Source organism: Lissotriton helveticus, chromosome 12 (genome assembly GCF_964261635.1).
Source record: "Lissotriton helveticus chromosome 12, aLisHel1.1, whole genome shotgun sequence".
NCBI classification, from domain to species: domain Eukaryota; kingdom Metazoa; phylum Chordata; class Amphibia; order Caudata; family Salamandridae; genus Lissotriton; species Lissotriton helveticus.
In genome coordinates, this window is record NC_136073.1 from 197095638 (window position 1) to 197120354 (window position 24717).

Here is a 24717-nt window from a genome sequence, read left to right on the forward strand (position 1 = left end):
TAGAAAAATCGAGGGCAAGACCCCGAAAGCGCCGACGCCAAAAAAGGCGGCGTCCGCGACTACTCCCAGGCCCAGCGGATCCTCCGAGAAGGAGTCCCCGGCGCCGAGAGCTGCTGATCAGCAGAAAACGTCGAAAATCGTCCCCGAAAAGGATCGATCGACGAGGGAGAAAGACCCGAAACTGACGACGACGACCAGAGACCCGAAATCCGGTTCGACGTCGAAAACTTCGACTCCGAGAGGCACGGCGACGAGCCATCCGTCGAAGAGAGCGGCCGACCCATCCGACGCGGAACACGCGGCCGAGATGGAAAAGAAAAGAAGGCGCCTCGAGGCAGAAATGGAGAACATCATGCAGCGGAAGAAAGATTTCGACGCAAAGATGAAAGCCTTCACGATCCCTCACAAGACCAAGCCACCAGTGACGGTCGAGGAGGAAGAAGAGATCGCCGAAGTCACCGAGCAAGACCAGGACGTCGAGGTGATCGACGACCAGGAGGAGTACGAGAATCCCTACGAAAGTTACAGCTATGGGGAGGAAGATGAGGGCAGGACAGACACTGAGTCGGCACCCTCTGACCTTCAGGAGGTAGATTACATCGATGTCGACACCGACAGCCCGGAGGAGGTGGTCGACACCTACCCCTCGAGGCCCTCGCCGCCGGACGACATCGGGGCCTACAACTCGGTGATACAATCTGCCGCAGCAGCTTTCAAGCTCGACGAAGAGAAGCAGAAAGCAGACTTCCTTCTGGAAACATTACTCCCAACACAAACGAGGAGCCAGTTCCTTCCAATGCTCGAGAGCGTCTTGGCTCAGAGGAAGGAAGCTTTCAGGGAGCCCGCAACATGCAAGGCAGTAACTCCCAGAACTGAGAAGAAGTACAAGCATGCCACAAAGGACCCGGCCTACATTCAGGGCACGGTCTCCGCAGACTCCATTATCACGGCCACAGCAAGGAGGAGGGCTAACGTACCCACTACCTCGGGCCCACCACCGGATAAGGAGAGCAAAAGGATGGATCTGGTGGGCAGAAGGATCGAACGGAATGCCGCGACCCACTGGCGCATGGCTAATTCCAACGCCCTGATAAACAGGCACATGTACCAAATCATGGAGGGACTGGGGCAGTTGGTGAAGGACTTGCCCCAGGATGCCAGGCAGAAAGCCGAAAAGCTGATTGAAGAGGGGAAGAATGCGGCAAATTCTTGCCTTAAGACGGCCCTGGATGGGGCAGACACCGCCAGCAGGCTCATGATGATGGGCGTCACGGAAAGGAGGCACGCCTGGCTCAGGATATCCGGTTTCAAACCGGAGGTGCAACACAGCATCCTGAACACACCGTTCAACGGCAGCACGCTTTTCTGACCAACAGTTGATGAACAACTCAGCCAACTGAAGAAAGATAACGAAACAGCAAGATCCATGGGGGCATTGCAGTTCAGAGGGAACAAGAGGGGCACCCCGTCACGGAGGCCCGGCGGGAGAGGCGGAAACCAGCCAGGTACATCACACCAGGCTTTCCAGCAAACGCACCAGGCAGACTCGCAGACTCAGCAGGGTCATCAGAAGCAGCCCTGGCAGTACCAACAAAGAGGCCAGTCCTTTCGAGGGAGAAATGGACGGGGGCAAAATAGAAGAGGGGGCCAGCAGCCCACCTCCAAGTGACTTCAAAAAACTCCGTGTGCCCGCCCGCAAAAAAGAACCCAGGGGGCAGCACGTACAGATGGGTCAAGACAAACTAGACACCTACGACCACAGGACACCAGTGGGAGGAAGATTAATATACCACCTCCAGGAGTGGAGAGAAATCACATCAGACAAATGGATCCTCAACATTATCCAATTCGGATACTGCATAGAGTTGGAGGGGAGGCCAACAAGCAAAAAACCAAAAAGGAAACCACTAGCAGGCAAACAGCTACAGTGCCTTCAGGAAGAAGCAAAAGAACTCCTGCAGAAGCAGGCCATAGAACGGGTACCCTTCAAGGAAAGAAACACAGGAGTATACTCAACGTACTTCCTGGTACCAAAAGTAGACGAGACAATGAGACCCATTCTCGATTTAAGATTCATGAACAAATTCATAAGAACGCAGAAATTCAAAATGACCTCCCTGCAAGAGGTGCTCCCACAATTGCAGATCGGGGACTTCATGGTCACTATAGACCTCAAAGACGCATACCTGCACATCCCAATGAACAGAAAGCACAAACACATGCTCAGGTTCACCGTCGGAGAAAGCCGCTACCAGTTCACGACACTGGCCTTCGGTCTAAAATCGGCACCAAGAGTGTTCACAAAGTGCCTCGCAGCAGTCGCAGCGCACCTAAGAAGGCAAGGGATACACGTATACCCTTACCTGGACGACTGGCTGGTGAAAGCAAACTCATACCAGAAATGCAAGCTGCACGCACATACAGTGACCAGCACGCTCATAAACCTGGGGTTCTCCATCCATTGGAAGAAATCATCAATGGAGCCAGAACAAGTGAAGATCTTCCTGGGAGCACAGATCAACACCTTACAGGGCAAGGTGTTCCCCAGCGAGAAGAGGGCGAGGGCGCTGGTGAAGGAAACTCGCCTCTACCGGAAGGGACAAGCTCGGACAGTGAGGACTGCGAGCAAGATCATGGGGATGATGGCATCATGCATCCACCTGGTACCGAATGTACGACTCCACATGAGACCCATTCAAGAATGGCTACAGGAGCAATGGTCACAAGCTACAGGCAGTTGGGAGGATCTAGTGGTTGTAACGCACGAAGTGCAGAAGGAGATGACATGGTGGACCATGGAGAACATAGCAAGGGGAAAGCCTCTAACGCCCCCAACGCCAACAGTGACCATCACCACAGACGCATCCCTGAAGGGATGGGGCGCTCACATGGAGGAGCTCAAGGTGAGAGGACTGTGGACACCGACGGATGCCACAAAACACATCAATTACTTAGAGTTGAAGACAATCTTCCTTGCACTGAAAGCCTTCCAGACAAGACTGTACAATCACAAGGTGTTGATACAAACAGACAATACCACTGCGATGTTCTACATCAACAAGCAGGGGGGCACCCAGTCAGCCCCGCTTTCAACGCTAGCACAGGAGATATGGACGTGGGCAATCCCTCTCAAGATAGACCTGCTGGCCATACACCTGCCAGGGAAGGACAACATACAAGCAGATTGGCTCAGCAGGCAGACTTCAGCATCCCACGAGTGGGAGCTCAATGCTCAGGAGACAAGGCACCTATTCGACAGATGGGGAACTCCATCGGTGGACCTGTTTGCCACACGCCAGAATGCAAAATGCCGAAACTTCGCATCCAGGCTGCCCGAGGAGGGGTCACTGGGGAATGCCCTATGGATAGATTGGTCAGGGACATTTGCCTACGCCTTTCCCCCGATACCACTGATGCACAGAGTACTGAGCAAGTGCAGAGCGAGCAACATGACACTGATACTGGTCGCACCACAGTGGGCGAGGCAGACATGGTACTCGCAGATCATGGAGATGACACAGTGTGCACCCCACAGATTCAGCAGGAGGAAAGACTTACTCTCCATGCAGAACGGAGAGGTGCTGCACCCAGAGCCAGAGAGCATGAGCCTAGTAGCGTGGCTCCTGAGGACATAGAGTTCGCACATTTAAGGTTGCCAGAAAGTACACTGAAGGTCCTGCGGGAGGCAAGAAGGCCTAGCACTAGGAAGTGCTATGTGGCGAAATGGAAGAGGTTCACAATATGGTGTAGACAAGAAAGGCTTCACAATAAAATGAAGAGGGACTCCACAGTGCTAAAGTACCTGACGCACTTGCTAGAGAAGAACCTTAGCTCATCCTCCTTGAGGGTTCACTTAGCAGCAATAGTCGCCTACACAAGGGGTGAAACGTGCAGGAGTTTCTTCACATCACAGGTGGTGAAGAGATTCCTAGAAGGGGCGAAAAGGATCGCACCGCCCAAGCGGGTGCCGCCACCGGCATGGAACTTGAACATAGTCCTAACGGAACTCATGAAAGAGCCCTTTGAACCGCTCCACAAGGCGTCCTTAAAGATGCTAACTATGAAAACAGCTTTCCTGGTTGCAATAACGTCCCTACGCAGAGTAAGCGAGCTTCAGGCTCTGACGCTACAAGAACCCTACATACAAATACATAATGACAGGGTTGTGATGAGGACTGACCCAAACTTCATGCCGGAGGTGGTATCTAAATTTCACATGAACCAGTCTATACAGATACCGAGTTTTTTCCAAAAACCAACAACTGCGGCAGAGCGAGCTCTGCACACCCTGGACGCCAGAAGGGCAGTCATGCACTACATCGAAAGGACGAAGGGACACAGGAAGACAAAACAGTTCTTTGTGTCATTCGCCAACAGTTACATGGGAAAAGCAGTAACCAAAAAGACCATTGCACGATGGATCGCACAGACAATCCAACTCTGCCACAAGCGGGCAGGACAAGAGCTAGCAGAGGGGACACGTGCCCACTCCACTAGGAAAAAGGGCGCTACAATAGCCTTCCTGGCTAACACACCCATACAAGACATATGCCTGGCGGCAACATGGGCTTCGGTGCACACGTTCACGAAGCACTACTGTGTGGACATACAGATGAACAAGGAAGCTCAAGTTGGACAGAAGGTGCTACAGCACATATTCAATACCCAACGCTCATCTTCCACCCAACCGCCACAGAAATGAGAAACCGCTACAAAATCTATGCACAGCATAGTGAATCCAGAAAGATTCACGCTGCAAAACGAATAGTTTTCTTACCTGTCGGTGTAGTTTTGCAGCTTGAAGATCTTTCTGGATTCACTAGCGAACCCACCCACCTCCGCCAGAAAGATGAGGCTGGAGAGAGAAGAGGTGGTTAACATAAGAAAGGATATTTAAGAAGTACAGAGCGGTAAAATACCAACTAATTAGAACATTGCCATTACTTCGGAAACGAAAGAAACACGGAAAAAAAGAACCCGAAGATGGCGCCCAAGAGTGGGAGCTTCCGCAGGAAGCATGCCGACGTCACCGGAAATACACCCAAGGGGGTGTGACGCCGACGCCCACCTGGGCTAAGAAAAAAAAAAAAAAAAAAAAAGAAAAGACTACGAATCCGGACCCAACCACAAGACCGCGGAATAATGCACAGCATAGTGAATCCAGAAAGATCTTCAAGCTGCAAAACTACACCGACAGGTAAGAAAACTATTCGTTCTTTTCGCGCCAGTCAGTGCAGCTCCGAGAAGATCTACCCCATGGACAGATTTTGAATAACTTTTTGGTATATTTTGGAAATGTTTTTTTTGAGATTTTTTTTCCTCCTGGTGTGGCAAGAAAGCCATCCTTGAAGGTCGGCTTCAAGCCCTTCGACACCTGTCACTGCGGTATGTCAGTGACGGACACCCACCTTGTTTACCTCTGGTGCCTCAAGCGCAACCAGGACACAAAGGCCTGCTCAAATTGCCATGCCATGCACCCGTAGGCCTTGAGGAAGCGATCGCTAAGCTCCTGGCGGCACAATATGCGATGCCATGACGATCCAGGACCCGGTCAAAAGGAAGGTCCTGGGAGCAGTTTGCGGTGTCAGAGATCCTTGTCGCACTCAAAGTCCAACAGAAAAGGGCGTCAAAGCATGCTTCAACTTCGCCTCATGTCTTTGACTGACAAGACGAGGGAGCGTCACTGGAGGCCTGGCTTAACGGTTCAGCCGACACCTGGGCCGATTCCATGCCTCCCCGACTTTTCGGGAGCCGGAGCAACCCCCGCCCAACTTAAAGAAATGTATGAGGCTGTGCATCTAATTTTTGGGTGGTCCGATTCCTCCGATGTGCCTCGCAGGTGTGGGAGGTGCCCTTACTGGATCCACTCCAGTGTCTCCACCTTACTGGATCCACTCCTGTGGCTCCGACACCAGTCGGGCCCCAGGGATCCACATATGGATCTGGATCTGCACCAGTCGTGCCATCTTGACTTTCTCCGGCGCTGGTCCTGAGACCGATGCTCCTAGTAGTGTCATCCCCATTTATATCCCTGACTCCGACACAGAGCCGGAGGGGGTGGTGAGGGTCATTGCCCAACGCCTACTGGAGCCGTGCTTTCCAGGCCGGAGCCTGGGCCCTATTCTTATGAGCCAGGACTTGGGGTGGAATGGGAGGGTTCACTGCCTTATGACAATTTAGACTGGTGGGATGGACACTTCTACAGATACTGGCATGCTTTCTTCCCTACAGTGTTTATGGAGTAGGTAGATTCCTTTGAAATAACGGGTAGAATGGTGGCTGAGGTCCTGGCCGTCTGCTTGCCCTTTGTGGCAGTCAAGAAAAATGTCTTGACAGAAGTGCTTCAGCCAGTAGTGTCCCCATCAGATCTTTTTCTACCTTTTAATGAGGCACTTACTGATGTCCTATTTGGGACTTGGCCCAAGCCCAGCTCAGGGCTCCTGTCAACAGGGCGATTGTCTGCCACCACCGCCCTGCACCTGGGAACCCAAACTTCCTCTTCAAACACCCCACCCCGGAGAGCTTGGTGGTCCAAGCCTCCACCTCCCACGTAAATCCTGGCGCATTTCCAACCACACTGATGGCTAGGGAATCCATGAGGCTCGATTTCTTCTGCAAGTAGATGTTTTCTTCCACCAGGCTGGCACTGTGGTCCATTTACGCCACATTTTTTATGTGTCGCTATTCCCACGCTCTGTGGGATACGGTTGCGCAGGTGCTGCCAACGTCCCGAAGGAGACCCGGGCCACGCTCTCACTGGCTCTTGCCGATTGGATAGATGCAGTGAAGTTCAGGATTCGATGTGGACAAGTCACAACCGACTCACTGGGCAGAGCGGTTTCATCAGCAATGGTATTACGATGCCACATCTGGTTGTGGACGGCTGGATTTTCTGTGAATGTCCAAGCATCGCTTATGGAGATGCCAATTGATGGCACCAGTCTCTTCAGAGACCAAACGGATTCAGTGCTGGAGCGCTTTAAGGACAGAAGGGTTATGGTCAGGCCCATGAGCCTTTTCATGGCCCCCTTGCGACCTGCAATCTGCCTTTCGCTCCTTTCATGGCCAGAGACGGGGCTTTCAGGCACATCTGTACTCGCCCAGCCACTGTAGCGCACAAGCTTGACAGCTTCTGTGTGATGGGCTACCTTCTGTTCATGTGGGTCGGGCAGCCTGATCAGTCAATATACCCACCCGCTCCGGCAGTCTCCAAACCCTGCTAATCTGCCCTGTTATCATCATGAGCACCCAGTGGGCGACAGTGTTTGCCATCATCACCTGCCCCACTGGCTGTCTATAACATTGGATAGGTGGGTTTTGCAGACTGTCCGAGGGGGTTACCCCCACCCCTTCAAGTCTGTCCCTCCCCTTCGAGTATACCCCTCCCTCCAGGCCAACTACTCCTGACAATCTAACGTGAGGGCCACCTTTCCCTTCTCCGCTAGCAAGTGATGTCTGTATTCGCCAAAGGAGCCATAGCAGATGCCAGAAGTAGGTTGTGATTGGTGTTCCTGCTCCTTTTTGCTGCCCAAGAAGGACGGAGATCTTTGTCCTATCCTCGTCTTTCGCTCTCTCAATTTCTTCCTCACAGAGGAGAAGTTCAGAATGCTCACTCTTGCTCAGGTCCTATCTGCCCCAAACCAAGGAGACTGGATGGTAGTGTCAGACTTGCAGGGTGTGTATTTTCAAATACCTCTCCTGCCACTCACAGACGTTACCTACGGTTCACTGTGGGTCACAAGCACTCTCAGTTCACCATGCTCCCCTTTGGCCTTACTAGCACCCCTTGAGTGTTCACCAAGGTGATGGTGGTGGTTGCAGCTCATCTGCGGAGATTAGGGGTGCCAGTCTTCCCCTATGTTGAAGACTGGCTGTTGAAGGTGGCCTCGGCCTAGGCTGTCGTCTCCTACCTCCAGAGTACCGCAGACCTCCTGAATTCACTGAGGATCACTATCAACTGGCCGAAGTCACACGTGACTCCCTCTCAGATGCTCCCTTTCATTGAAGCAGTTAGGGATATGGTGCAGTTTCAGGCCTATCCTCCTGAATGGCAAGTCCAGGATATTCAAGCTATGATGCTGATGTTTCAGCCTTTATTCCGGATTTCAATGAGACTGAGGCTGCTGGGCCTCATGGCATCCTGCTTTGTCACACATACTCGTTGGCATATGTGGGCTCTGTAGTGTGACCTGAAGTTTCAATGGGCGCAGCATCAGCTGAATCTCTCTGACATGGTCCAGATCTCATAGGGAACTGCAAAGGATCTGCAGTGGCGGTGAATGAACCGCAGTTGGGTCAGTGGCAGACCTCTCTCCCCTCCCCAACCAGCTCGAACAGTAGTGACAGATGCGTTACTCCTGGGATGGGAGGCCCTCTTGGAGAGGTGGAGATCAGAAGACTCTGGTCTCCGGCGGAATTCAGACTCCACATACTTACTACCCTCCATCAAGTGAAGGCTTGTGCAGGTGTTCACGGCCAACACCACCGTCATTGTTGTACTATAACACACTAGATGTGGTAGGGTCGTTGTACCCTTTGTCAAGAGGCCCTGCGTCTCTGGAAATGTCTGGAATAACAGGGCATTTCCCTGGTGGTTCAACATCTTGTGAGCCCTCCGCCCCAGAGCGGACAAACTCATCCCCAGATGCCTTTCAGATCACAAATGGCCTCTCCATCCGGAGGTTGTGCAAGGTCTCTTTAAGCTGTGGGGAGGCCATGGTTATATCGATTTGACACTACTGAGATTACGCAATGCCAGCAGTTCTGTGCAATGGAGTTTTCAAGGAGGCTCTCGCTTGAAGATCCATTTTGTCTCAAGTGGAGCTTCAGCCTACTGTATGCCTTTCCGGCCTTACTACTCCTGCCCAGTGTTATCAAGAATGATTGGGCCCAAGTCATACTTGTGACTCCGGACTGGGCACAGAGAATCTGATATCCTCAGCTGTTGTGCATGGCCATCGGTCCTCCGATCAGGCTGCCCCTTTGGTAGGATCTTATGTCCCAGCAGCAGGGAAGGGTTCCCCACCTGAACCTGTCATTGCTCAGCCTTCTTGCATGGAGATTGAACTGCAACAGTTGACAGCTTACGACCTTCCTCCCAAGTCTGTAACACTATTTTGGCCGCCAGACATCGCCCAACCAAGACGGTATATGCCTGGAACACAGCAAACTACATCTGAACCCGATGGTGGAAAGAAAACAATCTAACAATGGAGTCGATACCCATGCGCACTATCACTGAAAGGAGGAGTCGTCTTATCTTGTGACTGGAAAAGACTATTTCGAACAAAAACAACTTGAAAACATCTGGACCCAACACTAGATGGCAGGAGTATGCAAGCATATGAATCTACAACTCTACATGCCATGAACAGATGCTTGCAGGGTAAGTAAGATAATTGTTCTGAAAGGTTTACCATTTTTTTCCACCTTCTCCCTTTCTAATGCCCCAGTGGGACCTCAATCTCGTCCTCACTTTCCATATGTGAACTCCCTTTGAGCCCCTGCACACCAAGCCTCCTTAACTGAACATCTTCCCAGACAATCTGGTGCTTCGTGCAAGAGCTCCCTTTCTCCTGAAAGCGGTCACTCCCTTTCACATAGGCCAATCCATCACTCTGTCTACATTTTATGCTCCACCTCGTCCCTCCAAGGAAGAGGAATGACTTCTAGACCCAAAGAGAGCGTTGTCGTTCTACCTTGACCGCATTCAAGACTTCCAGGTGGACAACCAACTCTTCATGGGATATATTGGAGGAAAGAAAGAACAGGCTGTACAGAAGAGAACCATCTTGTGATGGATTGTGCTTTGTATCAAATTCCACTACACATTGGCTAAGAAGCAACCCCCTTAGGATTTGCATACTCATTCCACAGAGACAAAGATGCAACCACTGCGTTAGCACGCTGAGTTCCGGTCTTGGACATCAACCAGGCAGCACATGTTTCCCTAGCACTACTGCCTGGACAGTCTGGTACATAGGGATGGGCATTTTGCCAGTTAGATCCTGCAGGACTTCCTCGTGTGAAATTGGTCCACAGACCCACCCCGTGGGTATTTTAAGGTAAGGAATCTGCGGCTAGAAATCTATATCAGATGAACAAGTTACTTACCTTCAGTAGCGCCTTACTGGTAGACTCTCTATCTAGCTGCACATTCCATAGCAACCCACCCATTCTCTCCTCTCTGCAAACAAATTCCTAGTGACTGGGCTTTCCCCTTTCAGGGTCCTAGTATTCCACACCAGTGGTCAGTGTACTTCATGGCTCCTTGCTTCTGGTGTGGTAAGTCGTGAAAAGTAACTGACAACGCACTGGGGTAGCGCTTATATAGGCATTACACACGTCACTTCCATTGCAGACATAGCCGACAAAAAGGCCACGCGGAGACAAACGATGTCACCTACCAGCATACAGGTGAACTGCTCAGGAAAAATTTCTGTATCCAGTCTGATGCCTGGGGATAATTCTGTAGTCCGGAATCTGCAGCCAGATAGTCTCTACCAGATAAGGCATTACCAAAGGTAAGTAACTTGTTCGTATATGCTCGTTCGCAACATTTATTGAGAACACATTAAACCTCACAACTCTTAAGGGAATGCCTGATTTATGAAACTGGGGGATTTTAGGAGTCTGTTACAAATGTGCATGTCTTTCTGTGGGTTTCTTCTAGGAGGTGCTGCAGTGCTGCCTGAGCTTAATCATAAACAGGACGCCTCCATCCACTACAACATTCCTGAACTTCAGAGCTCGAGCAGGGTGATGCCACAGCAACAGAATGGGCGCCTAGACCCTCCGCTGCCAGGGAGAAATGGGACTGACGCCATGGAGATGGATCGAGAATCCGAGATGGAGGAATCAGATGACTCCGAGGATGAAGAGGAGGAGCCCCCTAGGCCCAAGTGGCAGGGGATAGAAGCTGTTTTTGAAGCCTATCAAGAACACATAGAAGGTAGGAAAAGTACACATCTATGGTTAATGGTATCTGGAATATATTTACTATTAGCCTTCACTGAACACTCAAGAGTTATAGGGCCTTCTCTTTTCCTTTTAAGAAAATAACGACAACGGGCATAAAATTAGACTTGAATACATCATTATATTGAAAGGTGCAGCAGGCTCTTGTTAGGACTTTTGTTCGGACTTTGCCTGTGCTCTAGTCCAAATGGCTCTTCGGAAAACAAGATTTGCCCACCGGAGCTAAAACAAATCACGAGGCAGTCATTGCCACTCTCCTAATGTGGGAGAATCTAAACAAAATACCTTTAACTGAATGAGCCCCTACTGAAAATAAGGCCTGTTTATTGTGAGATAAACTAGGCTTCATGTGAGCTTTAAAATGTGAGAGTGAATAAAATGTCAAGTGACTATTATTTTATATTTCAAGGTTTGAAAATGGGGGTAGCACTAAATAAAATTATTTCGATTTGTTATATATCTATTAGAAAGATAAAGTTAGGCTCTTCACACTGACTCGAAAGGTACTCGCTGGAGAACCAAATTAGAAGCTTGTACATACCACTGCATGACCCTAGAAATGTTAAAACTCCTGAGGAACTATTTTTCAGTTCTTTGTTTAGGATTTTAGACAGAATGCTTTAGTGTAGATGCTTTATTGGAGATGAATGTAACATATTTATTTTAGAGCTGAGTAGTCATAGAAAACATCTGAACATTTTCCATTCAGTATGGCCATATATATTGGTCAAGGCTGAAGATTCAGCTTTATTTATGCAGTTTTCATAGGTATCCCAGAAGTTTCTTTAGCAGGTATTGTGCTATTAAGGATAAAAAAAATTAAATGCATTTCCTTTTTCAATTTGTACTCAATATATTTTTCTGATTTTGGTAAGCGTGGCCTGTGTGCTACAGTTCTGTTGCAATAAACGCTGGTATGTTGCTTGGTGTTTTTAAGTTTGATTTTGATGGACCAATTGCATCACTTACCGCAGATTTATTTATTGCAGAAGAACAGGAGTCTCCAACTTTTTCTATAACGAGCCACTTCTAATAAAATTGAAATAGCCCCATGCTCCTGATGGCATTGATAATTTTGCAGCAGTGATCAAATTAGATACCACCATAATAGTGCTCATGCCTTGCAGGATTATGATAGAGTCCACCCACATTTAAGGCACAATATTGAGTTGCAACATGCCATAAGCCAACATTTTGTATCTAGAAGAAGGAATACATAGTATTATGAAGGAACATAGGCAAGTATAGATTTGCTGTTCTTATATTCTTAGCACCATTCCTATGTAGCTTGATGCATAATAGATATATTTCAAGATGTGAGTTATCACTAGACACATATGCACACCCCCAAGATGCTGTTGGTATTCTGGGTACAATATTTTGGCAGGATGATGTTTAAAGCTCAATATTGTACTAGAACACTGACTACCCCAACAAATAAGACAGGGATACCAATACCAGAGTTTTGAAAAGCTTTACGAGTATAAAATGTCTGCACATGACTAATGGATTAACAACCTCAGCAACAAGTGGCAACTGGTACGAAGGAAATACTAAATGCTATAAACATCTCAAACACTTCTTGAATTATCACTTGAAGAGCACATTGTGATTTCAAACATGAGGGTATCACTTTCTCAAAATAGACAGTTTTCTATCAACTAGGGTCTTTTCATTTTATACAAAAAGACTGCAAGAACATCTGATCTTTTTAACACATGCTGTATGACTGATAGAGTGGACTTTGAAGAGTAACAGATCTTCATGTGACTTTGCAAAATTGAGAATGGAGACATGTAGCCATGTTGCAATGCAGGATGTCACAATGTGTGTTTGTATGTAAGCTTGTGGCCCTGCCATTGGTACGGTTGATTGTAATTCTCAGACAGTCTGATTTACATATACTTTCAAAAGGACTCGCCCTATTCACGACAGCAGAGCAGTGCAATCACTAATATAGTACGGACCGGTGACATATACTCTATTCAGACTACAAGTGTACATAAACGCTTGGGAGGATTCTCCCATGTGTGGTGCAATAACAAAAAGGTGCTGCTCGAGATATTCCATAGATCAAGGATACTGAATGAATATTTATATACAGTAGTCTGGTTCAAATCACATCACCGGAATCTAGGACTGATTCCACAAGATCTCTGGATCGTATAGCCCTGATGAAGTCGTAGGGACACTCGCGCCAAACTACGAAAACACGTGTTGGCTAAAGTCAAAAGAAGGTCCCACAAGAGCAGGCTAAAGTACCAAAAGTAAATCCACAAGTCAAGAATAGTCTGCTTTGTTTCTTAATCTGTATACTGTACCTAATTTGTTTGATATGTATTACGGGTGCCTGATAGTGAAAATTATTGTAATTCTAAAGGTCTGGAGAAAACTGCCATATTCAATGTGGCTAGACCCTTTGAAATACATACTGTGCTGGACAGCATTCCTGGGAGCTACTCCCATAGTACTGGTGAGCTACCACAGCTCCCTAGCTACCTGCTGGATACCACAGCGAAGACACTAATAGTGGCTATGATCTCACTGCAGTCTGTCCTTAAATATTGATATTGCATACTGGAACATCACAGCTTGATCACGGCTGCCTGATTTCACAGATGTTAGATACTTAAATTACATTTCAAACAGGGCCACCTTCGAATGCAAGGAGATTAGGAAACACTGTAAATTTTACTCCTTACAGTGGGAGAGATATTATATTGTTTTAGGGCCACAGACATAAATTACCAATAAATAGTAATGCTCAAGACATTGCCACACTTGTATAAATTAGAAAAACGAGAGCGTGAGAAGCTAAATTGGTGCAAACCTCAGCCTTCCTTAAACGCAATGAGTACACAAAAGAGGGAAAGCCTCACAACTGATGAACTCCTAACATTTTAAGTGGTCAAATGAACTGGTCTCAATATATATATATATCTTAGTGAAATGTGCACAAAGGGGAATCGGTGCGACCCGTGCATCACATGGATATATTAGTAGGATACTCACCCACTAGTACCACCAGTGGCATGCTTCATCATCTGATCCTCACCTTCTGCACATAGTGTGAGTGGATGGGCTCAATACGGTTTGTAAGCTATATCATCTGAGGAGTGCGGAGAGCTGAATAGGTGCAAGGGAGGATGATGTCCCTTTGTGTAAGTTAGACAACAGGGATTGCCACACTCCCACTACCTCATAAAGCCTGAATTTTTAAGAGCCTAGACAACTCGAGGGAAACGGTCCTAATGGTCTGTATGACTGCATGCTTCGTGTTTAGCGTACCATGCAAACCAGCATTAGGAGTTAGTATTTAACACAATCTGTAAAAAATCTATGGATTTAGTCGGTCCTGAAGAAAGCCTGCTGAGCCTGAGTAGCACTTGTAACAGGCTGAAACATGTCTACCATACTGTAGTTGTTGGGGGTCATTGCATTCATAGAACATCATTGTTTTTTTCTTCGCTTAAGGACCTTATTAATAAACAAGAGTTAGGATCCTGAAGGTTTTTTTTGAACTTACACTTAGGTTTTAGTAAAAGAGCTTGGCCCATAAAACGCTTTGAGCCCACCCACTCACTCTAGGTGCAGTGGGTGAGGATCTGATGATGAAGCATGCCACTGGTGGTACTAGTGGGTGAGGATTTTTCTAATATACCCATGTGATGCAAGGGTTGCACCGATTCACCTGGGTGCAGATCCTTTTCCACTTTGTTACATATTGAGACCAGTTAATTTGACCTGTTAAAATGTTAGGAGTTCATTGGTCGTGAGGCTTTCCCTCTTTTGTGTGCTGATTACTTTTATAAGGCACTTGAACACCTAGCACCCTGCACTTTTTGACAGATACTAAAGGTCTCCGTCTAATTGCTCTCTAGTCAGACTATCAGTGATCTGACTATTTTCAGAAGCATGGAAGGAAATGCTTCAACCTGTTAAAACACAGATCGCAATCTGAACATGGTACGGACAAGACTACGTACCTCTCCTTTACACAAATAAAGAAGCCACAAACTATTAAGGAAAGTGTTTATTCCCAACTTCCCTACACCAGTCTCTACTTTACAGAGAGTTAACTGAAGGCCCTAACCATTGAGCAAACTAGTCTATAGTTTTTTCAAAGATTGAATAATATTTATTACACAAACCCTTATAATTTATACTCTCATGTCTACATTAATAATCAGCTGGACCATCTACTCATTTTCTTTGAAACCCCACTGTCAGGAGAATAATAATTTACCCACAGATGCCAAACTCACTTAGCAACACAGCATGGATGTCTACACTTGGAAAGTTGTATAACAGTAATTATAAGTAAGCTTGTATATTACCTTGGAACCCAGAACTAAGTAGTATCTGTATCAGTACCACAAGAATTCCTTTCCCAGCCTCCATTTACCCAGTTAATATTTTCTATGTTATTTTGTCATCACTGATGTGACTTTATACTGTGACAAGGCTGTAATGACTGTGCCCAGATAACTGTAGATTTATAGTGTAGATCAAAGTCTGGCTTCCTGAAGCTTGTCCTGACCTGTATTGGAAGCCGTTGGTGTGTTGAGCTATGCTCTCCCCAAGCAGTGTCGGCAACACATACCAGGGTGTCCCGGTAGCGAATGCTGTTGCGAGCACGATGGTACTAACTATCAGGTATATCTGTGCTGTGTTGCATATGTGTGCAATGTTTTTTGTTTTTCTAAAATGCATTGCTACATTTTCCATATTTGTATTTCCCTCATGTATTGGTGTGCTCCATGCATCTCACATGCTGTGCATGTTCGGGTCACTTCATGCGCCTGCTAGACAAAGTCTGTGCAGTGTCAATACTAGCCATAGTTTGTGAGGCTGAGGTCACTTCTTCGGCTAGTTACGAATTGCATGTTGTTTTAAATTTCAGTTGTTTTTATTTTACCATTAATTTAAATGGAACCCTCCTTTGGGTGACTGATTACTAGTTTATTCTAATGGTCATCTGCAAGTGTAACTGTCTAATACTTTTAAATACCTTTTTATTTTACAAGAAAAATTCAAAACCTGTTTTAACTAAAGCAAACCTTTTTGATTGCAGAGCAAAACGTTGAGCGCCAGGTGTTGCAAACACAGTGCCGACGGCTCGAGGCCCAGCACTACAGCCTCAGTCTAACTGCAGATCAACTTTCGCACAGCATGGCGGTGAGTTTTGTACAGCAGCCACTTACATTGCACCAATAATTACAGATCCTTGCGGCTTGCTTGGTTACATTCTGCGGTTGTACTTTTGTTGGTTGTGTGGGACCAGGGAGAATGTGGCAGATGTGCATGTAAGATTATATGCACAGGCCCATCTTTGGAAATGATGAGGTTTTTTTCACATTTTTGTTTGACAATAAAAACCGGATTTGAGTAACCGAGGGTCGATGGGGAAAATTGTAAAATGGGTTCTGTTTATGATATTAATGACTAAGCTGCTTGTGTCCTTTAGTCTGCCTGAAAAAACAGATAAATTCAGCTCGCTAGGCCCTGCAAAATCCATTGGTCATCCTTTCTACTTGCATTATTTTACTATAGCAAAAAAGCAATGGTCAGTGCCTTAACAATGGAGTAACTGGTCACCTAAGTCATCATTTTCAGAGCAAAATGGTATCACAGGTCACATGAGGCTGGCTGAACCTTTATTCCTCTGCTCATAAGCTGAGCTAGACAATGACTTTCTTTACAAATGTGCCCCGGAGAGTCAGGAAGGCTTTGGAGACCTAACCTTCCATCTCTGTCCAAGTAACGAGCATGTTTGTCAATAGGAAAACACGATTTCACCTTTGTAGTTGAAAGGAAGAATAACATCTGCAAGTACTGTCTCTAGTTGTATCTATTGGTATGTTCTCATGTTGAGTGGCAAATAGTGTACATAGAAACAAATGGTTATGTTAAAATAGGAAGCTATTTGAGATTGTGTGTGAAGGGGGTATTTTCTGTTGCGAAAACGGAGGCAACTCTTGTAAGTGGGCAATGAGACTGGACTCCGAGGTCCTTTCTAAATTGCAGACTTGAGAAAGGGAGCCTATTTCATCCATATGTATACATTATAGTGCAGGGAAAGAAATAATGAGATTAATTTGACAGGTGTGTAGTGTGGCAACTGATGCTTACAGATAAGAAAAGTCACAATGTGGCTTTGAAATTGGGTTTTAGGTCATGCTTCGCATCTCAGCTGTCTGCAATACCTATAGTTTCCATTTAAAAAAACAAATCTGCATAAAGTGGGCTTTCCCTCCACCCAAAGGAGTAAATGCTCTAATCTCATACAATTTACTGTGTTGTCATTCCGTCTCTAAGCAGCGCAGCGCTTCTATTACAGAACATGAGTGACTATTATACATCTAAAAATTAGTCTTCATCATCTCACTCTTTATCACATTCAGTTCATTATCTCCTATGTGCTTTCTCTACAGAAACCAGTCCTTTATTGGTACTGCCCCCCTCCTACACCCATATTATCAAGAAAGGCAAGAGTTCTGGCTTTAATGTGCTAAACAGCATTTGTGCATGCCTGTATTTATCTGCGTTAGCAAATTAAGGCTAGATCCCTTTGGTTTTACCACTGCTTGTTTAAGCTTGCTACGAATAAATGTATATCACCCATTCTAATTGAATTTAACCATATGGAGTTTGGTCCCCCAAAAAAATACAGAACTATTCCATGAATCAGCCCTTCTAGGCAAAACAAAAAAAATGGCAAGATGGGTTGCAGCCCAATGATGATGCCTTACGACTTGTTGTGTGTGAGGTTTTGTGTCCTTTAGTAGAAGAATACATCATGAACAATTAAGTGCCCATATTGGGAGTTGGAGGGCGGGGTCGTTTTTACCTACCTGACTTGAGGGGGGTGATTATAGTGGGTTTTTTGCCGTTTAAGTTAAGTTTGTAGGTAGAGCGATCCATAACCCCAGGTATAAAATCAGCAACCCCATTAAAGTGCTCTCTCAGTGATTTTGGTGAGCCATGCTTGGCTTGAAAAAAGAAGAAACAAGTTTTGAGGTATGCTGCATAGACTTAATGTGAGGTACAAGTTATATGAGCACAACAGCATATTCTTTGCAAGTTACAAATCCTGTTCAGAATGTTCATTTGGAAGAAACGGGGCATTAACCCCCCCCCCCCCTTATTGTGTCTTATTTTATTTCATTTTATGCAGAATATAGTTCATAGGGTCATGAACCTCACAATAAGCACAGGCTAAGTGTACATTGCCGAAAGATGTATTATTTGAGTTTGACCCTGTATTTTCTCTTTGTTTCTCCAAACAGGAGCTACTGAACCAGAAACAGAAGGTCGTCTCTGAGAAGGAGCGACTTCAGGCCGAGCTGGAACACTTCCGAAAGTGCCTTGCCTTGCCTGCAACGCAGTGGTCTAGGGGTTACTTCAAGGGCTACCCCAGGTGACGCCCCCTTGCACTAGGCTGAACATACAGTATAGAAATGTTATCTATTTTATTACCTTGAATATTTAATATTTTTCACTGGGAGGATTGAAGCTAACCTATGAAAACGTGCCATGCATGAAGCAGAGGATGATGGGACTTGGAAAAACAAACGCGCCTGACTTCACTGCAGAGTTTGTAATTTATGGAATTCTAAACCAACCTGCATACGAAGCCTGGGATTTTTAAAACCATTTAAATCCTCCTTCCTCTCTTTGCACCAATTTTAGCAAAGCATCTTTTCCTCCTGGACGAAGGCCACAGCAGCAGCAGCAGCAACACTAAAGGCAAAAAGCATCTTCTGTCGCATATTTGTTTGTTTGTTTTTTCTTTTTTTTTTTGCCTGGATCAAACACAGATTTTTCTTTTGTTGCCATAGTAATAAGACTAAGAATGGGACCTGTTTTTTTTGCTGTACGTTATCCCTCTCATCTCACTGGAATTCCAATTACTACTCCTTAACGCTACGAAGCGAGTGCAACGTAAGTGAAGGAACTGCATCCTATGGGTAGCTAAGTAGCTACCTGATTTGAGCACGAACGACATCCCCGCGTTTAGTCCGTGTTGCAATACTGGACTACTACACCCTCCCCTCAAGCAATGGGATTTTCGCTAGAAATGCACTTAATGGAAATGATTGAAAAAAAACTGTCAGCGGAAGACACCCTGTCTGTTCTTGTCAGCAAAGGTGCACACAATGCATGTGCCTGTACTGTCGAACTCCAGCAGGGACAGAGTCCCCTGCAAGCTGGGAGCTTTTGGGGTGGGAGGGGCATATGTGAGGTGCTCAGACCAGAAGCCACCACCAAGAACTGTACATACAGAGTAAGGTTTAAACAAAAATGTTTTTATGACTTTCATTATTATAAAGCCTGCCATGTTTTTTTATTTCACCTTTTTGGAGGGAGGGGGGTATGCGGGAGAGGGACGAAAAAAAGTTTGCTTTTAGTGTTTGTACTGCTGCTGGTCAGGACGTTGATATTGAAGTGTTTCAACAAATTAATTAAAAGGCAAAAACAAACAGAAAGCTCTTTTTCACTGATGCATGATGTGATCTCACTACATTTCTCTCTCCGGGGATGTAGCACCAGTTGAGGATTTCATTTGGCGGTCTTCACTCACGTTGTTCTCAGTTTCCTTCACACAGTGGTCTTGCAGCTTGAGTCTTTTCTTGATTCACATGCTGTGCATCACTGCACCATCTACCGGTTGGGTCCATAATTGTCTAGCCTTTTTTTTTCCCTCTGTGTGTGTTGTTTTTGTCTACCCATTTGGTGCTTCGTCCATCCTTCAAATACTTACATCCTGAAACCCCTTTGTGGGGTTGCCATCTTCAGATTCTTTTTTCCACTGTTTGGGTTGGAATTCCATTCAAGAGTTTGTTATTCAAGCAGAACGTTTGACAACACAACCACAATGTTTTATCTCAACAAATGGGAGTATGAGAGTATGCGCCCACTGTCTACACTAGCACATGAGATATGGAAATAGGCCACTCAGAGAAAGATTACACTACTGGCGGTACAACTACCAGGGATCTGGAACAAGAGGCTGGCAGGCTAAGTAGGCAGGCAAGTGGTGTCTCATCCACCTTATAGATGAGGGACTTTTTACGCCTCACTTGGAGTACTTTATCAGCGATGGTGGCATGTTCAAGGGGCACTGTAGGAATCACCTTGTACAGTATGGCGGTAATCGAGAAGTTTCTGGAGGGGGTGAAATGAATAGCCCTACTTATGTCCACACCCACACCTTTTTAGGTTTCGACCTGGCCGTAGCACGCAGTGCTCCGCCCAGGCGAAAACCTTTGTTAACAGTATGATGTTCGCCCCGCCTCGGTTTCCCATTGGCTAGCTCCATAAATGGACGCTAGCCATTGGCAAACAGAGGCGTCCGTCATCCTGCGAGGCGACTCGTGGGCGTTTCTGAGAATTTTTCTCATCCGGCCCCTTTTGTCACGTCAGTGCGGCGGTGGGCGGGGTTTATTTTTTTTGCTCGTCGAGGTTTGTTTTGGCCATTCCGCGGCCGACCGCCGCCGGAGGAAGTCCAGGTGAGTGCTTGTTTTTCCCCCTTCCCGCTGTCCGTTCCCGCCCCCCCCCCCACCCCACCCCCTCGCTGTACGTGTGCCCGTGCTGTTTTTCCTTGCCTTCCCGCCCCCCTCCCGCTGTCCGTTCCCTGATCCCCCCCCGCCCCGCTGTCGGTGCGCCCGTGCTTCTTGTGGTAATTCCCACGCTGTTCCAGTAAATACCGGGCACGGACACAAGAGTCTAGAGATCGTTATACTCTATGGCATTAGAGTCCTCCACAGAGTACAGCGCACCCTCGTCTTGGGGTAGTTCCAGCTGTTAGAAAGCCAGAGCGCCCTCGCTCTATGATAGTTCCATTTTCCGAGCCGTCACTTCCGGTCGGTTTGTGGCGCTGTTTCCGGGCCTGTGTCTATTGAGCTGACGATGAGTGTGGATAGGGAGGGGGAGCCGATGAGAAGAGAAAAGGTATAATAATATGTTTCGCTCACATTTTGATCCGAGAAAAGTGAGCGTAAGAACGGAGATAAAAGTGAAGATTTAGCATGCACACAGAAGGCCGGGGAATTTTTAAAACAGATTTTCCCCCATTGAAAAAGTGGGGTCGAGAAAATAACTAGTCGGGTTCAGGTAGTGGGGTTTTGGAGGAAGCGAATATTTTAAGGGACTTTTCACACCGTAAGGCTTTTGTGTCGCGCGATGGGTTTTGGCGAGATTTGTAAAACGCTCCTTCCTCAGATTGAAGATAGTAGCATGGCATTGCTGAAAAAGAAGTCCCCTCCGCAGTAAAGGGTTTACCTTTTTTCAGGGATCAGATGTATTGTTCAGTTGTGAAACCCCCTCCTCCAGGATTAAGTGATGGGTTTTGATGTTGGAATGAACTCCTCGATTTGAAGAGTGAGTGAATAAAGAAAGTGTGGGGCGGGCATCTGCAGGTAAATTGTGCAAGCGGGTAGATGAGCAAATAGATGGAAGTCAGCCTCGATGCTTTAGCATATGTCCTATCTCACCCTTGTTTCAGAGGTGTCATCCGTGGCAAATCTCCACACTACAAAGAAACTGCGTGTCTTCCCAAAATTTCCGAGGTATCACCTACCCTGAAAACCTACCTCACCCTCCAAAAATCTATTTATCCCAGTGGGTTCATTCTGTAAAATCACTCGATGGTGCTGCATACAAGGTATCTAGTTATTATCAGAAGCCCCAGCCTGGCCAAGCAGTCCTGGGGAGGCGGCAAGCACAAGAGTACGTTTTGGAAACTTATTTAAATCTGCAGAACCGCGGTGTTTAATCCCCTCTCCCTTTGTGATACACCGTGTTTACATTCGCAGAGGCTGTTTATGTACCTCGCTTTTTCGAGTAGGTATATAGTGCCTACCCCGCGCGCCAGTCTGAGTTGATGCCATTTTCATTCTGGTACCTGTAGTTAAAAAAAAAAAAAAAAAAAAACGGTAACAAAGCGGAGAAAATCCTGACGAGACCGAGATTTATAACATAGAAAGCAAATTGGCTAACTGCTCACACCTGCCTTCTGACTGCTTAAGAATTACATCACTGCTTTTGTTCTATCATTATTATTTCAATGTCTTGGCGTTTTTGCCTTTCTTTACGGGTCGAAGAGCGTTTAAGAACTCTTGGCATTAGAGTAATTCAACTATTTTCCACATTTTAACTGTGCTTTGTGATACGCACACTATCAAACGCTAAAGTTTCTAATTTTGCCCCCCCCACATACACCTCAAATCCAAATGTAATTTTTTTTTTTTGTTAGGTCTCACATTTGTGAAAGATTAAGCTATTGACATTGTAAATGACAATGCCATTTATTTATCTGTTTTCAAAACCAACACGTACATAAACAATTTGTCATTTGCAATGCCAATAGCTCTAACTTTGTCAAAGGCGAAACCGTTGCATTGTAAATGCTTGTTGGAACTTAAATCTGATACTCATGCAGTTGATGAACTCATGCACATGACTGGAATGAAATACTGCTCAAGGCAGTTTAATCCTAGATATTACATCCTCAAGAGAAGTGAGCGAAACTGCAAGCTCTTACTACTTAGGAACCACATGGATGCACAAGGACAGAGTTGTGATGAGGACACACCCTCAATTTCTTCCTAAAGTAATCTCACACTTCCATGTTAACCAAGCTATACAGCTACCATATTATTTTCAAAAAACTGAAATTGCAAGCAGAAAGGGCCCTTCACAACCTGGAAATCAGAAGGGCAGTGATCTACTTACACAAAACAAAGCAACTCGGAAAGTTCTTCATTTCCTTTGCCGCAGCTAGTAAATGTTCCCTGGTGACCAAAGGAACTGTCACAAGGTGGATAGTACATACAATCTAGATGCAAGACACCAGGAGTAGCATTAGGAGTGAAACCAAGAGTGCACTCAACAAGAAAGAAAGGAGCAATGATATTCTTCATTGGAATGTCAGTTAACTACATTTGCAGGGCAACCACATGGTCTTGCATGCACACCTTCACCAAACACTACTGTGTGGATCTCCAAGCTAACAAGGAAGTGGGACAACAAGTACTTAAACGTGTACTCACAGCACACTGATTTCAACTCAACCCCCTGCAGAAAGAAATACCACTATCGAATCTAATTGCAGAATGTGAATCATAAAAAGTTTCGTAATGCAGAATCAAACACGGTCGAGTTGCCAAGGGAAAAAGGAATCTGGACTATGGTGACCGCATGCAGGGGCTTCTGGGAAAAGTCTGACTTCAATTGAGGATGTCCGTGGCACCAAATAGTGGTGTTAGAGTTGACCTCCGCACTCCCAAAGGAGGCAATTCCAGATCCAACCTCTAGATGGTCGAATGATGCACAACACGCGAGTCCATAAAAATAATGAATGCTGCATAACTACTCAGACAGGTAAGTACATTTTTGTTTCTTCTGACTCTTTGCAGCTAGGTTTTGCAAGGTGGGCCATGCCATGCACCATGGGAAAATGGATGCAGTCAAATAAGCTTGATTCCGGTCCAGAGAAGACATGGCTTGGCAGTTTGGGCTGGACTGTTCCCATGAGGCACAGGGTCAGACTGATTTGCATACGGCCATGTCTGAACTGGGGTGGCGGAGTGAGCTAAAGAACGGTGATGGATTAAACCCAGATCAGTTGACTGGGGGTGAGTGTTTGTATTGTCAACGCTCCGTCCATCACAACCTTTGGTTTTTCTTTGTTCGCCCTAAGTTGGCAGGGTATGCTCAGACGTGAATCCCTTGCTCACTTTGCCACTGGAGTCAAGCAAGCCCGGCTGAAGACGGCTGTAATGCCAGAAACCGGTCCTGGGAAGCTTGATTCCGGTCCAGGGAAGACATGGCTTGGCAGTTCGGGCTGGACTGTTCCCATGAGGCACAGGGTCAGACTGATTTGCATACGGCCATGTCTGAACTGGGGTGGCGGAGTGAGCTAAAGAACGGTGATGGATTAAACCCAGATCAGTTGACTGGGGGTGAGTGTTTGTATTGTCAACGCTCCGTCCATCACCACCTTTGGTTTTTCTTTGTTCGCCCTAAGTTGGCAGGGTATGCTCAGACGTGAATCCCTTGCTCACTTTGCCACTGGAGTCAAGCAAGCCCGGCTGAAGACGGCTGTAATGCCAGAAACCGGTCCTGGGAAGCTTGATTCCGGTCCAGGGAAGACATGGCTTGGCAGTTCGAGCTGGACTGTTCCCATGAGGCACAGGGTCAGAGTGATTTGCATATGGCCATGTCTGAACTGGGGTGGCAGAGTGAGCTAAAGAACGGTGATGGATTAAACCCAGATCAGTTGACTGGGGGTGAGTGTTTGTATTGTCAACGCTCCGTCCATCGCCTCCTTTGGTTTTTCTTTGCAGTCAAATAAGAACACAGTAATTGTGAAGACCTAAACTCCTTTGCATTAGCACTGCAATCATTTTGAATGCTGCACAGCTTTGTTTTAACACCAAACGGTTATCCAGACTGACATTGAGGTGACCAGTATCAGTAAGCTCACATGCTCATATTCATTCTGGTATAGCCATGTGTATTGAGCCCAGATGGTTGGAGAATGCTATATCATGCTTGTGGGTGCAATCCTACATATATAACTAAGAAGCTGCTTCAAATTAGAAATACAGATACAGTGGGCCACATAGAAAACTAGATGGGCGGCCTGCCACTGCCTTTCCTTTATGTCAAACAGCAAAACTGAATACAAAATTGACCTTTTTGCAGTAATGTGTTTGTCAATCTTGAAAGCTAACT

At 46.4% G+C, this 24717-nt stretch overlaps 1 protein-coding gene across 7 annotated transcripts in view; it reads left to right on the plus strand.

Moving 5' to 3' along the window:
- The window catches only part of GSE1 (Gse1 coiled-coil protein), a 1171749-nt gene extending 1152289 nt beyond the window's left edge, over positions 1 to 19460 (plus strand). For all 7 annotated transcript variants that reach the window (XM_078669590.1, XM_078669592.1, XM_078669591.1 and 4 more), the window contains 3 exons: positions 10673 to 10951; positions 16052 to 16155; positions 18267 to 19460. In XM_078669590.1, coding sequence (XP_078525716.1) covers positions 10673 to 10951; positions 16052 to 16155; positions 18267 to 18401 — 518 coding nt within the window. In that variant the 3' untranslated portion in view covers positions 18402 to 19460. The remainder of the gene's footprint in view (positions 1 to 10672; positions 10952 to 16051; positions 16156 to 18266) is intronic.
- The last annotated feature ends 5257 nt before the right edge of the window (positions 19461 to 24717 follow it).